Raw genomic sequence first — 12,606 nt, forward strand, 5'->3', positions numbered from 1 at the left:
GAAATTTGGGCACTTAAAAACTCTTTGACACTGACAGGTCTGAGCATTTAAAACTCTGCTGGCTTTGGCTGCATATGGATTCAATGTCCCGACACTGATGGCCGGCTGGCCTGTGCTTCTCCCCTTGCTGCCTGTCACCCTGATAAGGCCACTGAGTGCCAGGCGATATACACACTCTTCGTGAGGGGGCCTGTGCTCTGAGTGGACAGACGACATAGCACCTCTGGGATGCTCACTTGGTAAACATTTAATATCTTACCACATCTCAGCCCAGAGCACTGGGCCCTTTTGTGGTGAGATGTGGCCCCACATCTGGGCCTGGCCGGTGGCCCTCACAACATTAACAGGACAGCCAGCATGGTCACAGGGACACTGAGGGTGGCGCATAGCATGGAGGAGAGGGTGGGGAGTGGCTGAAGAGGCAGGGGTGTGTGCTCTATGTGATAATGGATCCACTTTGAGAAATAGGAGACCCGCGCATAAACTGCAGGATACATAGGGTATGTGCAGCCACGGCCCCAGCTCACCACTCCAACCTGCAACCAGGTGTGGTTGAATTCACAGACGAGTGGGCCGCCAGAGTCACCCTGGAAAAGAGAGGGGGTTCCTGTGAATGGGGAGTTCAGGGTCTGCAGCCTCCTGCATCCCACACACTCAGCCCCACTTTGCCGGTGCCAAGCTCTGCTGCAGGCGGGCTGTGCTCCAGGCACTGTCCTGCCAGTGGGGGTGGGGGTGGGGACGGTGCCATGGGGTGACAGACAGTGGGCAAGGCCCCAGGCAGACATGGAGCCTGGGCTGTTCTGGCAGTGCTGGGGTCCACAGGGTGCTGAGTGCTAACTGGAGTCGCATAAGCCACCCAAGACTCCCGCCCAGCTGAAGGCCACATGGTGATGTGCTCCTGAGCCCTACAGGAGACAGGCCATCCGGGACCACCTCCCACTCCCGAAGTGCCCCCTGGCTCAAAGCAGGTGAACATCTGAGAGCCCCAGGCTTGGCCCCTGCCCCTCAGAGGGAAGCACCTCGCACACAGTCTTCATGTTCTTGATGTCCCCGGCACACAGCATGTCCATCATAATATATGACAGGTGTCCGTAGAGCAGCTGGCACAGGGGCAGTGAGATCAGGGGCATCTGTACCTCCTGCAGCTTGTCTGAGGTGTGGCCTGTTGGAAAGGAGTGCAGGCCCAGTGAGGGGTCCCCAAGGCACCTGTGGTCCTGGGGCCCAGCTGGCTCACCCTGAGGCTCCTCCTGCTCCTGACCTCCTCATGGCTCCCTCTCTGCACTGGGGTGCCTGGTTTGCTAAGTGGGTATGAAATATATGTGTCACGTGAGTCTTCCTAAAGCAGCAGGAAGGGCCACACCACGTTCTAGCCTGTTCCCTCCCACTGCTGCAGCTGGGGACCAAACAAGCCTCTGTCAGCCCAGTCCCCAGGTGGCTGAGAGGGCACTGTGTGCAAAATAAAGAACCTCTGGGTTTTGCCGGTGTCACCCTTGCGTGCCTCAGTCTACCCTGATGGGCACAGTCATTGGTCCCAGAAACCTGTGCTCTCCTGGCCCATGTGTGAGAGGTTCCCATGGCTCTGGGCATCGCTCTGACTGAAGAAAAGCTGTTTGCACAGGCTGCAGACCCATGCGACCCTGGTGTCAAAGGGGTGCCCATTTGGGGAAGGCACAGCACCCTCCAGGGGCACCTGGGGAACCACTTTTGGAGCTACAGAAGGTGACCCAAAGCAGGAGTCAGCAGCGTTTGCGGTTGACGCTGGCTGCGCAGGCAGGGCAATGTCAGGAGAGGAGCCACGGACAAGGCAGGTGGTGCAAACGGGCACGCAGAGCAACAGAGCACCCACAAACCAGGGTTTGCAGTGCTGGAAGAGGCAGTCCAATAAAGTGCATCGGGAAATACGCTGGCTGTAAACCTCTCAGGGCCTCCACTGTGACCACGCAGGGCAACAAGGAGTGCACTTCTCTCCTGCCATAAGCAAGCAGCAATGTGTCTGCACAGGACACAACTGCTTTCCTACACTGTGGCTGTCCAGGGAACACATAGCAGATGAGGCAAGACCTCAAGGGACCCATGCCCCTCGGGTGGGGAACGTCCCCAGGTACCCGGGCAGCTGGAACCCCAAGGTGGACACCACAGGGAGGGTGTTGCAGAGAGAAGGAGGCCCAGAGGGCACAGAGTCTCAGCTCCCTCAGCTTGCTGCTGGGTCCTGAGCCGTGCGTGCAGAGGGTACAGACAATCCCATGGGGAGGATGGGCAGAGGATGGTGGGGTGGACTCCACAGCCCCCAGAGCTCACAGGGGCCTGGGATACCGAGTTCCAGCCATCCCAGAGTGGAGAGTCTTGCTGACCACCCAGACAGTGGTGGAGACAGAGGACGTGTGGTGTAAGCTATCCATCACACTCTCACGGCCGCCACAGCCCCATGCAGCTGGTGGACGGAGGACCAAACTGATGAGCCTGGCAGAGCACAAGGGAAGAGGTGGAAGGAAGATGTGCATGGAAAGCGGTCAGCAATAATTTCAATGGCTTGTGTAGGTGTGGCCAGCACACCAGCTCAGAATGCTCGGAAGCCACAGGAGAGGTTTGCACTCACTAGTAGGTCTTTCCTCTAAGTCTCCACCGAGAGCCATGGGACAATACAGGAGACAGGGCAGGGGTCCAGAGAGAGAGCCCCTCCACGCAGGAGGCCAGGGGATGGCCAGCTGCCACCGGAGGACTGCAAGAGCACAGCTTGCTTCCTTTTTCACCTGTGGACCATGAGCCTTCCATTGGTCGGGAGGACCAAAAGATACTCTTGTCCCAGGACACAGAGTCGAGTGCAGCTGCCCCAGGTGTGCCAGCAACTGTGCACAGAGGCCCATTTCCAATGGGCCCACAGCACTGCCAGGGACCAAGGCTGGACCAGGGCAACTCAGGGATCCTCCTCCCCAGCACCAGTTGCCCTCCAGAGGGTAGGCGACAACGTGCCACGGGTGTGCAGAGGTGCTGAGGTGAAAGGAGGAGCAGGAACAGAGAGACACCCCAGGCCCCACATCCAGCAGCCACCACGGAGGGACCTGAGCCTCTGGTGCACTGAAGGCAGCCAGAGCAACAGCAGAACCTACAACCCAGCTCAAATTCTCACCAGACTGCCCCGCCCTCGCCACCCCACTAATGACTCAGCAGAGAAGGGTCTATTCTGGGGCTCACAGGCTTCAGTTCTAAATGTGCTACAATGTCTGGCATTCAACAAAAATGTAACAGATACACATGCATGCACACACTCACACATGAACTCACACCCATGCACGTGCACCCCTCACCCCATATGCATACATGCACGTGCACACACCTGTACACACACATGCACACACACATGTACAAAGGCACACATGTACACAGGGGGTGGTCTATGAATCTGTCCTTGTGCTAGAATCACATTGTCTTGATATCTATAACTTTACAATATTTTGAAAGTGGGAACTGTGAGTCTGTCCAGCTTTGATCTTCTCCTCCAAGAGTGTGTTTTGGCTACATAGGGACCCTTCCAATTCCATATGAACTTAAGAATCAACTTTTCCATTTCTTCAGAAAAGGCACTGGACATGCAGGCCACTTTGGGTGGTGCTGACATTGTGACAATTTTGTCTTCTAACCCGTGAACACAAGCTGCCTTTCCATTTATTTAGGTCTTTCAAAATCCCCCTCGGCAATGTTTTGTAGCACTTGGTTTACAGGTCTTCACCTCCTTGGCTGAATTTACTAAAGGTAGCTTTTTTTTCAGATGATGTAGTATTATTTTCTTAATGTCATTTTGTGATTGTTCACTGAAGGCATATAGAAACTCAGTTAACTTTTGTGTGTGTTGATCTTTATCCTGCAACTTTGCTGAAATTGTTTCTTGTTTGTAGTGGTTGGTTTTATGTGTTGGTTTTTAGGATTACTTGGAATTTGGGTGACTTTTCTTTCTTTTTCTTGCCTAATTTAACTGTCTGAAGCTTCTGGTACAATACAAAATGTCAGCGGTGAGAGTGGCCTTCTTATCCTGCTCATGATTTTAGGCGTCAGTTGTCCACCTTTCTCTGCTGGGTAAGATACTGGCTGCAGGTTGTTCATAAATGTCCTTAGTCGTGCCAAGGAAGTACTCCCCTCTTCCTACTTTTTGACTGGCTTTTTTTTCTTCATGAAAGGACATTGGATCCAGTCAGAGGCTTTTCTGCATCACTTGAGCTGAACATATGGGTTCCCCCTTCATTCCTTTAATGTGGTGTGTTCTATTGGTTAATTTTTGCATGCTGAGCCTCCTTTGTATTCCTGGGACAAATAACACTTTGTTGAAGTGTATAATCCTTTTTTAATGTTTATTTACTTTTTGAGGGAGAGAGAGAACTCAAGTGGGTGAGTAGGAGAGAGAGAGGGCAAGAGAAATCCCAAGCAGGCTCCGTGCTGTCAGCCCAGAACCCGATGCCAGGCACAAGCTCACGAACCATGAGATCATGACCTGAGTTGAAACCAAGAGTCAGACACTTAACCGACCAAGCCACCCAGATGCCCCAAAGTGTATAATCCTTTTAATGTGCTGTTTTTTTATTTTGATGGCATAATGGTATGTATGTATGTTTGTATGTATGTATTAATTATATAATTTATTGTCAAATTGGTTTCCATAAAAACACCCAGTGCTCATTCCAACAGGTGCCCTCAATGCCCATCACCCACTTTCCCCTCTCCCCCACCCTCCCATCAACCCTCAGTTTATTCTCAGTATTTAAGAGTCTCTTATGGTTTGCCTCCTTCCCTATATGTAACTTTTTTTTCTCCTTCCCCTCCCCCATAGTTTTCTGTTAAGTTTCTCAGGAACCACATAAGAGTGAAAACATATGGTATCGGTCTTTCTCTGTATGTCTTATTTCACTTAGCATAATACCCTCCAGTTCCATCCATGTTGCTGCAAAAGGGCAGGTTTTATTCTTTCTCATTGCCAAGTAGTATTCCATTGCATATATAAACCACATCTTCTGTATCCATTTGTCAGTTGATGGACATTTAGGCTCTTTCCATAATTTGGCTATTGTTGATAGTGCTGCTATAAACATTGGGGTACAAGTGCCCCTATGCATCAGCACTCCTGTATCCCTTGGGTAAATTCCTAGCAGTGCTATTGCTGGCTCATCAGGTAGATCTATTTTTAATTTTTTGAGGAACCTCCATACTGTTTTCCAGAGTGGCTGCACCAGTTTGCATTCCCACTAACAGTGCAACAGTTTCTCCACATCCCCTCCTCCAGCATCTGTAGTCTCCTGATTTGTTCATTTTAGCCACTCTGGCGAGAAGTGGTATCTCAGTGTGGTTTTGATTTGTATTTCCCTGATGAGAAGTGACATTGAGCATCTTTTCATGTACCTGTTGGCCATCTAGATGTCTTCTTTAGAGAAGTATCTATTCATGTCTTCTGCCCATTTCTTCACTGGATTATTTGTTTTCTGGATGTGCAGTTTGGTGAGTTCTTTATAGATTTTGGATACTAGCCCTTTGTCTGCTATGTCATTTGCAAATCTTTTCCCATTCCGTCGGTTGCCTTTTAGTTTTGTTGATTGTTTCCTTTGGAGTGCAGAAGCTATTTATCTGGATGTGGTCCCAATAGTTCATTTTTGCATTTAATTTCCTTGCTTTTGGCGATGTGTCAAGTAAGAAATTGCTGCTGCCTAGGTCAGAGAGGTTTTTTTCCTGCTTTCTCCTCTAGGGCTTTGATGGTTTCCTGTCTCACATTCAGGTCCTGTATCCATTTTGAGTTTATTTTTGTGAATGGCGTAAGAAAGTGATCTAGTTTCATTCTTCTGCATGTTGCTGTCCAGTTCTCCCAGCACCATTTCTTAAAGACACTGTCTTTTTTCCATTGGATATTCTTTCCTGCTTTGTCAAAGATTAGTTGGCCATACATTTGTGGATCCAATTCTGGGGTCTCTATTCCATTGGCCTATGTGTCTGTTTTTGTGCCAATATCATGCTGTCTTGATGATGACAGCTTTGTAGTAGAGGCTAATGTCTGGGATTGTGATGCCTCCCGCTTTGGTCTTCTTCTTCAGTATTACTTTGGCTATTTGGGTTCCATACAAATTTTAGGATTTCCTGTTCTAGCTTCGAGAAGAATGCTGGTGCAATTTTGATTGGGATTGCATTGAATATATAGATTGCTTTGGTAGTGTTGACATTTTAACAATATTTATTCTTCCAATCCATGATCATGGAAGGTTTTTCCATTTCTTTGTATCTTCTTCAATTTCCTTCATAAGCTTTCTATAGTTTTCAGCATACAGATCTTTTACATCTTTGATTAGGTTTATTCCTAGGTATTTTATGATTCTTGGTGCAATTGTGAATGGCATCAGTTTCTTTATTTCTCTTTCTGTTGCTTCATTATTGGTGTATAAAAATGTAACTGATCTCTGTACATTAATTTCGTATCCTGGACTTTGCTGAATTCATGTATCAGTTCTAGCAGACTTTTGGTGGAGTCTGTCGGGTTTTTCTGTATAATATCAGGTCATCTGCAAAAAGTGAAAGCTTGACTTCATCTTTGCCAATTTTGATGCCTTTGATTTCATTTTGTTGTCTGATTGCTGATGCTAGGACTTCCAACACTACGTTAAACAACAGCGGTGAGAGTAGATATCCCTGTCGTGTTCCTGATCTCAGGGGGAAAGCTCTCCGTTTTTCCCCATTGAGGATGATATTAGCTGTAGGTTTTTCATAAATGGCTTTTATGATGTTTAAGTATGTTCCTTTTCTCCTGACTTTCTCGAGGGTTTTTATTAAGAAAGGATGCTGTATTTTGTCAACTGCTTTTTCTGCATCGATTGACAGGATCTTATGTTTCTTTTCTTTTCTTTTCTTTTATTAATGTGATGTATCACATTGATTGATTTGCAAATGTTGAACCAGCTCTGCAGCCCAGGAAAGAATCCCACTTGATCATGGTGAATAATTCTTTTTATATGCTGTTGAATTCGATTTGCTAGTATCTTATTGAGAATTTTTGCATCCATATTCATCAGGGATATTGGCCTGTAGTTCTCTTTTTTTGCTGGATCTCTGGTTTGGGAATCAAAGTAATGCTGGCTTCATAGAATGAGTCTGGAAGTTTTCCTTTCCTTTCTATTTTTTGGTACAGCTTGAGAAGAATAGGTATTATCTCTGCTTTAAATGTCTGGTGTAATTCCCCACAGAAGCCATCTGGTCCTGGACTCTTATTTGTTGGTAGATTTTTAATAACTGATTCAATTTCTTCACTAGTTATGGGTCTGTTCAAATTTTCTATTTCCTCCTGATTGAGTTTTGGAAGTGTGTGGGTGTTTAGGAATTTGTCTATTTCTTCCAGGTTGTCCAGTTGGCATATAAATGTTAAATACTTCTTTTATAAAAGAATAAATGGCATATAATTTTTCATAGTATTCCCTGATAATTGCTTGTATTTCTGAGGGATTGGTTGTAATAATGCTATTTTCATTTGTGATTTTATCTATTTGGGTCATCTCCCTTTTCTTTTTGAGAAGCCTGACTAGAGGTTTATCAATTTTGTTTATGTTTAAAAAAAACCAAATCTTGGTTTCATTGATCTGCTCTACTGTGTTTTTAGATTCTGTATTGTTTATTTCTGCTCTGATCTTTATTATTTCTCTTCTTCTGCTGGGTTTGGGGTGTCTTTGCCGTTCTGCTGCTATTTCCTTTAGGTGTGCTGTTAGATTTTGTATTTGGGATTTAATGTGCTGTTGAATTAAGTTTGTTGGTGTCTTGAGGATTTTTACATCTACATTCACGAAGAATAGTGTCTCATACTTTTGTGTCTTGCTTTGGGCTCAGTGTAATGTTGGCTCCATAGAATGAGGTGAGTGTTCCCTTCTCTCCTATGTTTTTCAAATATCATTTGAGAAGAATTGCCATTAACTTTTCTTTAAATCTTTGGTAGTGTTCATCAGGGAGGCCACCTCATCCTAGACTTTTATTGTTGAGAGGTTTGTGAATACCAACTTGCTTACTTGTTACAACTCACTTGGAGTTTTAAGTTTCTCTGGAGTCAGTTTTTGTAATTTGGGCATTTCTAGGAATTTTTCCCTTTCATGTATGTTATCAGACTTGTTGGCGTGGAGTTATGTCTAGTATTCTCTTAAAATCCTTTTATTTATGTGATGTCAGTAGTGGTGTTCTCAGTTTCATTTCTGTAGTCAGGCTAGCTAAAGGTTTGTTCATTTTGTTGGTCTTTTCACATAACTAACATTGGTCTTATTGACTATTTTTTTTCCTCATCTCTATTTAATTTTCTCTGCTTTCTAGTTATTGTCTGCTTTCTGCTAGCTTTGGTTTAGTTCTTCTTTTGTTTCTTAAGTTGTAAAGTGAAGTTATTTATCGGAGGTCTTTCTTCTTTATAAATGTTAAGTACTTCTTTTATAAAAGAATAAATGGCATAGCTATAATTTTTCCCCATAGTACTGCTTTTGCTGCATCCCATACATTTTGGTATGTTGCATTTTAGTTCTTTTTTTATTTGTCTCTAAGTATTTTGTAATTTTCCTTGTGATTTTTTTTCTTTGATCCATTTGTTATTTAACAATGTGTTGTTTACTTTTCATGGTTTTGTGAATTTTTCCATTTTCTTTATATTACTGATTTCTACTTCACCCTGTCTGGGTCAGAGAAGATATTTTGTAGGATATTTACCTTTAAGATATACGGGACTTTGTTTGTGGCCTAATGTATGGTCTATCCTGAAAAATTTCACAAGTGCATTTGTGTGTGGCTGTTGTGGGGTGGGTGTCTATGTGTGTCTGCTACATCTAGTTGGTTCATTGTGATGTTCGAGTCCTCTCTTTCCTTCCTTATCTTCTGTCTGGTTGTTCAGTCCATTGTTGAGAGAGGCATATTGAAATCTCCAACTATTACAGTAGAGCTGTCTAGTGCTCCTTTCAGTTCTGTCAGTTTTTGCTTCATATATTTTGATGGTTTGTCTTTAGGTGTGTAAATGCTTATAATTTTTATATCTTCCTGATGTGTAAACCTTTTATTCATCTATAATGTCCTTCTTTGTCTCTTGTAACTTTTTTTTAAGAGTGTATTTTATCTGGTAATAGTGTAGCCACCCTGCTCTCTTTTGGTCACTGCTTGCATGAATATATTTTTCTGTCCTTTCATTTTCAACTTGTTTGTGCCCTTGGATCTCAGGTGAGTTTCACAAACAGCACAGAATTGGATCATGTATTTTTATCCATTCTTCTAATCTCTGTCTTTTGATTGGAGAATTTAATCCATTTACATTTAAAGTAATTACTGATAAGGAGAGACTTACTTCTGTCATGGTGCTATTTGTTTTCTCTATGCCCTGTATCTTTTTGTCCATCATTTCTTGAATTACAGTCTTCTTTTGTGCTTAAACACTTTTTTTCTGTAGTGAAATGTTTAAATTCCTTCTTCATTTCCTTTTGTGTATATTCTACAGATATTTTTTTTGTTACCATGGGAATTACATTGAACGTGATAAAGTTATAACTTTCTAATTTGAATTTCTAGCAGCCTAAATTCAGTAAATTTTTTTAATTAAGTAAAGCAGACATTAATCTTTCTTAACCTGGTATAAGATTAATCTAAAGTCTCCAGACCAGACCACAAATTTATAGCAAGTTATTAGAAGGATTTTCATTAAAATAGAAAATAAGAGAAGGAGACCTAGCATCATTGCAATAAGACCAAAAAATAAAAAAAATAAAAGATGAAAATATGGGAAAAGAAATGAAACAGTCATTATTTGGAAAAAAAATAGGATGTTTCTTTTCCAAATACTAAATTGACAAGGTATTAAAAGTGAGTTCTATAAGGTGGCTGGGAAAATCAATGTGCAAAAATCAATAGCTGTCACTAATCAGCAAATACAATAAAAAAAAAGTTTTCAGGGGCGGCTGGGTGGCTCAGTCAGTTAAGTGTTCAAGTTCGGCTCAGGTCATGATATTGCAGTTTGTGAGTTCAAGCCCCATGTTGGGCTCTGTGCTGACAGCTCGGAGCCTGGAGCCTGCTTCGGATTCTGTGTCTCCCCCTCTCTCTACCCCTTGCCCACTCATGCTTTGTCTCTCTTTCTCTCTCTCTTTCAAAAATTATAAATAAATGTTAAAAAAAAGAAAATAAAATATTCAGTAACCATAAAAATTCTAAAGTACTCAGGTATAAACCTAGAAAGAAAATATGAGGCCATTATGGAGAAAACTAAAATAACTAATAGATTTTTAATTTTTTTATGTTTATTTTTATTTTTGAGACAAAGATGGTATGAGTGAGGGAGGGGCAGAAAGAGAGGTACAGAGGATCTGAAGAAAGCTCCAGGCTTTCTCCTGACAGCAGAGAGCTTGATGCGGGGCTTGAACTCACAAACGGTGAGATGACCTGGGCCAAAGTTGGATGCTTAACTAAGTCACCCAGGTGCCCCCATTTTTAAAATAAGTTTAAAAAGATTGTTTATAAGTTGAATTTAGAATCTTAAGGAAAACTCTGTTTTGAAATCTGTATTTGTATTTTCAATATACTAAATATACATTCTGTACTCAGAATCGATGTAACTCCTTCTCTGTAGACAAAAGACAGCCAGGGATAACAAAACCACACACTGACAAAGAAATAGTGATTGATGGGTGGGATTTCCAGTCTCCAGACACCTGCACTCCCATAACTGACAGAATTCATTCTTCTCTGTAGTGATACAGAGCTGTCATCCTACACAAGCTCCAATTAGGAGATTGACCCCTTAGTTCTCTTACCTTGTTGGGAGATGACTCCCCATCCTGTAGCCCAGCAAATGACATTCTGAAGGTTCACATCTGGGGGTGCAACGCAGACTGGGAGCACAGAGTCAGAAAACACAATGCGAGATTTCAGCTGCACCAGGGCAATGTCCCCTCCAATAGGGTGGTACACTTCATACGTAGGGTGAATGATCACCTTGTTCACCTCGAACCACTGGGTGTGATTGCCTGCAACCCTGAGGTCCACAAGGCCCACGTACATATCAAATGCTTCAGTGTTCTTCTCCCTGTGGGGACAGAGGACAGAGGCACAGTGGCTTGTGCACCTTGTACCTGGGAAGGGAAGTCTCCTAGGAGTTCACAGGCCCAGGGAAGCCTGGAGCATGGTGGCCTGGGTCTCCAGGCTGTCAGCCAGGATATGGAAAAGCAAACTCCTGCAGCACACTGGAATCCTGGTTGTCTAAGAAAACTGCCCCCAAAGAAGTCCTAAGCTGGGCCCATGGAGGATTCAGGGACTCATCATGACATGCTGCTCACCGTCAGCCCAGGAGGGTGAACTTAGGTGTGCAGTGAGTCGCCCATGAAGGTACGTCTTTCCTCACCTCTCCTGTGTTGTTTCCTCTCACCTCTCATCCTATGACGAGGCTCCACACCTGTCCCAAAGAGCCAATGGCCCCCAAGGAGCCCTAAGCCCTGTGAGAGGAGAGGCTGCCCTGGCTGGAACTGTGTGCTGGGCGCCACTCTCTCCCCCACTTCTGGGAAGTCCCAGCTGTAGGTAGCCCACGTGGTCAACCCCAGAGGCCCTGGACCTCCTAGGGAATGGCACCTGGTTCTGCCCACTCACTTCTGGAAGCAGTGGGCTGCCGACAGGATCCAGTACTCATCGATGATGGACCCTCCGCAGACGTGGAAGCCTGCATAGTGCACGCTGACCTGCCATGGCCACTTCCTCTCTGGGACATCCACGCCCCCCACAATCTTCCCCTGTATGTAACGATGGCCACAGGCTGAGGAGAAAGGGACAGAGTCTGCAAGTTATCAGCGGTGGCAGGTGGATTGGGTTGGGGAGAAACACAGAGTGGCAGAGAGGTCCTGCCTCTGGGTGAGAAGGGAAGGGAAAGTTTGGGGAGGTCAGGAAGAGGGAAGGGAAAGGGAAAGACAGGGAGGGGTGAGGCATGAGAGGGAATTGGAGGGGAAGTTGGGGGGAGGGCCAAGGAAGGGAGGCCAGGGCAAGGGAGGGGATGAGAGTGAGGGTAGGAAAGGGAAGGCAGGTAAGGGAAGGTGCTGAGGAGGGGCGGAGAGGTGCGGGGAAGGGCGTGAAAGGAGGATAGGAGCAGGGAGGGGCTGGGAGGGGCGGAGAGGGGCAGAGAGGGGTGGGCCTCCACCCCAGGGAAAAAGAAGCCCCGAAATCGCCCCTAGGACCCCTTCAACTTGGGCTGGGAAGGGTCCTACCCATGTCTCGGTTCAAGGAGACACCCTCGATCCTGGGGTGTCCGTGGGCTATGGCTGCAACTTGGGTGGGGGGCAGGAGGAGCAGGAGCAGGATGAGGCCGGGGGCTGCAGGCACCGAGGCTCCAAGCACAGCATGAGGGACAGATGGCCAGGAAGCCATGAGGTGGGAGGGTCCCAGGGGTTCAAGGGCAGGACCTCGTCTGACTTGCAACCCTGCTGGGGCATGCGACGCCAGGAAGATGTGAGGGCACTGCAGCACCTCAGCGCAGAGCACGTGACAGCACAGAACACGTGAGGGCACCGCAGCTCCTCGGCGCAGAGCACGTGACAGCACAGAACACGTGAGGGCACCGCAGCGCCTCGGCGTGGGGCACGTAACACCGGGAACACA

At 45.8% G+C, this 12,606-nt stretch overlaps 1 protein-coding gene across 1 annotated transcript; it reads right to left on the bottom strand.

Moving 5' to 3' along the window:
• Positions 1 to 332: 332 nt before the first annotated feature.
• On the bottom strand, positions 333 to 12,375 carry PRSS38 (serine protease 38). The gene is made up of 5 exons (XM_047091188.1): positions 12,216 to 12,375; positions 11,608 to 11,770; positions 10,779 to 11,050; positions 1,020 to 1,162; positions 333 to 587 (listed from the first exon to the last, which is right to left on the bottom strand). The coding sequence occupies exons 1-5, from the start codon at positions 12,373 to 12,375 to the stop codon at positions 333 to 335; spliced, it is 993 nt and encodes a 330-aa protein (XP_046947144.1).
• Positions 12,376 to 12,606: the final 231 nt, after the last annotated feature.

The sequence above is a fragment of the Lynx rufus genome, unplaced genomic scaffold, assembly GCF_022079265.1.
Source record: "Lynx rufus isolate CCGP_SWC_20201006 ecotype Redwood Valley unplaced genomic scaffold, mLynRuf1.p SCAF_1, whole genome shotgun sequence".
In the NCBI taxonomy this organism is placed as follows: Eukaryota; Metazoa; Chordata; class Mammalia; order Carnivora; family Felidae; genus Lynx; species Lynx rufus.